This window comes from Gavialis gangeticus, unplaced genomic scaffold, assembly GCF_001723915.1.
Source record: "Gavialis gangeticus isolate Ggan-Ray unplaced genomic scaffold, GavGan_comp1, whole genome shotgun sequence".
NCBI lineage: Eukaryota > Metazoa > Chordata > Crocodylia > Gavialidae > Gavialis > Gavialis gangeticus.
The window spans coordinates 11,657,448-11,661,417 of record NW_017729001.1 but is presented as its reverse complement, the minus strand read 5'-3'; the positions used below and the strand labels follow the sequence as shown (position 1 = coordinate 11,661,417).

At 39.3% G+C, this 3,970-nt stretch overlaps 1 protein-coding gene across 1 annotated transcript in view; it reads left to right on the top strand.

The window, feature by feature from the left end:
- The first annotated feature begins 2,971 nt into the window (after positions 1–2,971).
- The window catches only part of SPPL3 (signal peptide peptidase like 3), an 82,580-nt gene continuing 81,581 nt past the window's right edge, over positions 2,972–3,970 (top strand). Inside the window, exon 1 of the mRNA XM_019506635.1 lies at positions 2,972–3,023. Within this exon, the coding sequence (XP_019362180.1) occupies positions 2,972–3,023 (52 nt within the window). The remainder of the gene's footprint in view (positions 3,024–3,970) is intronic.

The window sequence follows — 3,970 nt, the reverse complement described above, 5'->3', positions numbered from 1 at the left end:
ACTCTGGCCACCCCTGGGCTATAGCATAATATACACGGCTTGAAATATATATTCTTGTTACTGTAGTTCAGTTTTGTTTTTTTTCAGTGGGGCTTGTTTTGGATTTGGAAAGTCATTTCTTAGCATGCGCTCCAGGAGAATTGATTCCAATGTGTATATTTGCTTCGCTTCTCTAGCCATTGATTCCTGCCTTTAGAGTACCTTGCTTATATATAACAGTGTGGAATTCTTGATTAAAGAACTTGCACCTGATGTATGATTGCATGTCCTTCCGTAAGCCTGGAAAAAGTGGTTCTTTTGATGAATCAGATGTACCCAGTTTCAGTGGTTAGGAGTTCTTTGTGCTTCCATTTCTGCATTTGAGTGGGTGTTCAAAACAGAACATACAACTGGAACATTTCCAGTTGCTGTAATTCTTAGACATTGTACAACATGTCATTTATTTGCTTTGTTGGCAAACAGTCTGGTAAACCAGAGGGATGGCTCAAATGGCACATTAGAGATTGCTCTCTGCCAGAGTATCTTGTAGTGCTTTGCTGTATGCATACTTCAGTTCCTTTTTCGGGTAATTGTGAAATAGTCTTGATCATTACCAACTTAGTCCATAGCCAGGCATTGAGGTGCAGGGAGGATTTCCAGCCATTAATTCTTCCTAGAAAAGATTGGGGGAAAGCACTGGATTTCAGGTGAACTGTGCCAAAATATTTTTTTGCTGTCTTAATACTATATAGATTTATCCTGAGATTTTCTTCAGATAAAATAATGCAATGCAGTAATTCCTCATTCTCACCATGAGGTAAATGGATATTCCAGGAGTCCTTACCAAAGCTGTACAGAAAAATCCTTTTTCAGTGAGGTTAGCCTTTTGTGAAAAAGGGATTTCTAAGATTCATTTGAAGCTTTGTTTCTCAAATCTCCTGTACTGCTACTTGGATTTACCAGTCAAGTGTTTTTGGGATTTCTTGAATGAGGCTGTTTAAACTTATTTAGTAACTTAGCTATTCCTTTACTGTGATACATGTGAATGACAGGCAAATTACTGTGGATTTCATGAGAATCTACAGTAAATTGTGCAGATACATTTAAAATATGATTATGTCTTCTGCTTTGCTTCTTTGGAGCTTGAATGTGCTCCTGGGTTCTGTTAGGCTTATTCCTCTTGATTGGGAGAGAAGAAAAATGCAACAGTGACACCTCCCAGATACTTTGCATGTGTCACACCAGAAATGAGATGCTGCTTTGTTGTCCAGATCTGCACTTTCCCCCTTAAATAACTACGTAATTTGCCAACTAATTAAATGTCAAGCCAGATTCATCTTTAGAACTCATTAGGTATACTTTTCTCTGAAATAAAGACTGGATTGGAGTGAATATTTTTGTTCTTAATAACTTTGAAAGAAGTCAGGACATTGATAGCTCAAATCTTTCATCACTGTGTATTAAAATATTGAGTTTTGTGTTTGTGGCATCCTTGGCTACTAAAAATACTTCTAAGGTGTAGAATTACCAGGTATAAAGTACTAATGCTGACCAAATATTTGCTTTATGTGGGTTCTGTATATGCAAATTTGCTTTTATGCAGTGGCCCTTTTTATACCAAAAATTCATTGTGTGAGGTTAATTCACTCTTATATGGTTGGTGTGGTGGAAGCCTTCAGTTAGCTGCTTTATGCAGTGCATTGTGGGAGTGACACACACCAAAATATAGCCTCATGTGGGGATCTGTGCTTCTTGCTCGTTGTCTGCGATGTGTGTTGCCATCCCCATTATGCTAGTGCCCTGTGCTTGTGTGTAGTCTTCCGTTGGTGAGTACCAAAATTGCTTTGTAAAAGTGGTAGAAATGGATCTGGGGGTCAGTACAGTCCAGGTCTTGGAATGTATCCCTATTTGTTACATTGTAAAGTGGGATGCTCTTTATGTGAATTAGAGTTGTGTGCCATTTTCCAGGAATGCATGTACAGCATAAAGCGAGGGAAACCTGTATTCTATATAGAAAGCTGGCTTTTTAAGTTTATCCAGCAAGTTAGAGTCACAGTTAAGTGATGGGAGTCTTACAAAAAGTTTACCATTGCAGTGTTGGAAATTTGAAGCTCATATTTATATTAGTTTTGCTGTCTGGGAAGTTGTAAGACTATTTCAAGTTAAATGAAAAGCCAGTCTATTTCAAATCACTAAACCTAGTCTAGCTGAATGGTGTATCTACCTTTTTGTATTTTAACAGTTGCTTCATTTTCATTCTCCATCTTAATGATGTTTAGTTGCTCTGGTGACTGATATAGTATTTTTTTTTTTTTATTGGGCAATACTGTCTTCTGTTATCTTGCTTGTTTCAATGGGCTACAGCTTGCTTAAATTACTGAAAGAGTACTCTTCAAGCTATATGATTTTTCTTTCTGTTTTGCCCTGTTGGTTGTATTAAGTATTGTAAACACAGCCAAAAGAACACGCCTATAGCAAGGCACCAGAACCTTTTTGCTGCACCTCTGTGAGGGCGATCTATGTCTAAGGGTTAACGTGCATTGCCATGGAAGCATTCAGGTCACATACTTCTGTCTCCTAAGACCTAAGTGAGGTTGGTTTCCCAGTGAATCCTGTTTGCACCTGGAAGGGTAAGAAGCTGAGTGCTAAAATTTTATTGCTTTGAGGGCTGGACTTCTTTACAAGTGCTGTTTTTCACTGGAGCCTTATCTTTTTTTAATAGGAGTTGGTTTCAGTTATACCTAACTGTCCTGCTCGTTGCTTCATTGTGGATTGAACTTGCTGCAGTGACACATTAATGCAGATAGCAAATAAAGAGGAGAGGAAGTACCTTGTATTGCTGACGTAACAGTTAGAGCCAGTTTGGAAGTAGTGTTGACAAGCTCGTAGAATGTTGTTTCAGAACTTTCTCTGCATAAGATTGGCTGCAGTGCAAAATTGAAGGTATGAGAGTAGGGGAAATAAACGGTGATTCATTTGCATGGCTATCACAATGGCAGATGAACTGCAGGAAGAAAATGCAAAAGATAGAATAGAGCAAATGGGTAGTATGGGAGATTTAAGACTTGTGTGTGATGTCAGAATGAGTGGGGCTGGCGATTTTGAAAGAGACCTTTGTCAGAAATTCCTGGCTAACTAGGTTGGTGAAAGCCGGATGACATCTAGATGGTGAAGGAAAAAGAGATTGCTGAGGTGGATCAGACTAGTTTGCAAATGGTTCTCTGCAATCTGGACACTGTTATACTTGCAGTTCAAGGTCTTTATTAGCTGCTTAGCATCTTTCTTCACTGAAAATGAAGTGGGTCTCTGTACTGCATAGGATACAGAAAGTATTCACTTTTTCCCAGAATAGGAGAAAGAGTTGCTTGGAACGCCAGCTGTAACATGCCATACTTTTTGAGCTTAGTGTTTTAAGAAGTATTGAAACTGTTGTGTGGCTAAACGACTGGGTATTCCTGGAATTGTTCTGTAGGTAAAGGTCTATGGAGTGTTCTGTGCCAGGCTACAGAGCTGCCTGTTTGGACTGTTGTGTAGACAATACTATCACTGTATAGCTGGAAGGCTGACACACAGAATATGTTATAGAACAGTGCTTGCTGTGTGTCTCTATCTTGGCATGCCTTCAGCAGGCTCTGTGTTGTAAGCAGTTGCCCAAAAAATAGACAGAAATAGATGTCTGGTCATAAATCAGTTACGAAAATCAACCTTAGCCTTACCAAGCTAGAGGTTTAGAATGTCGTCTTCCATACTAGAGAATACTTTTCAACTTGTTCTTTGTCTGCTCATGACAGAAGGAAGGAACTTATGGGAAACAGTAAATTTAACTGGCTAATACTCAAATATTGCAGCTCAACAGCTGACAGTGTCCAATATATCACTTGGTCAAAGCATTTTTAAGGTCTGTCTGATAATAGGGACATACCAAATTCACGGTGGAAGCGGGCTGTGCAGCAGCTCCTCTAATCTTGCAGGTCCCCCCCCCCCCCCCCCC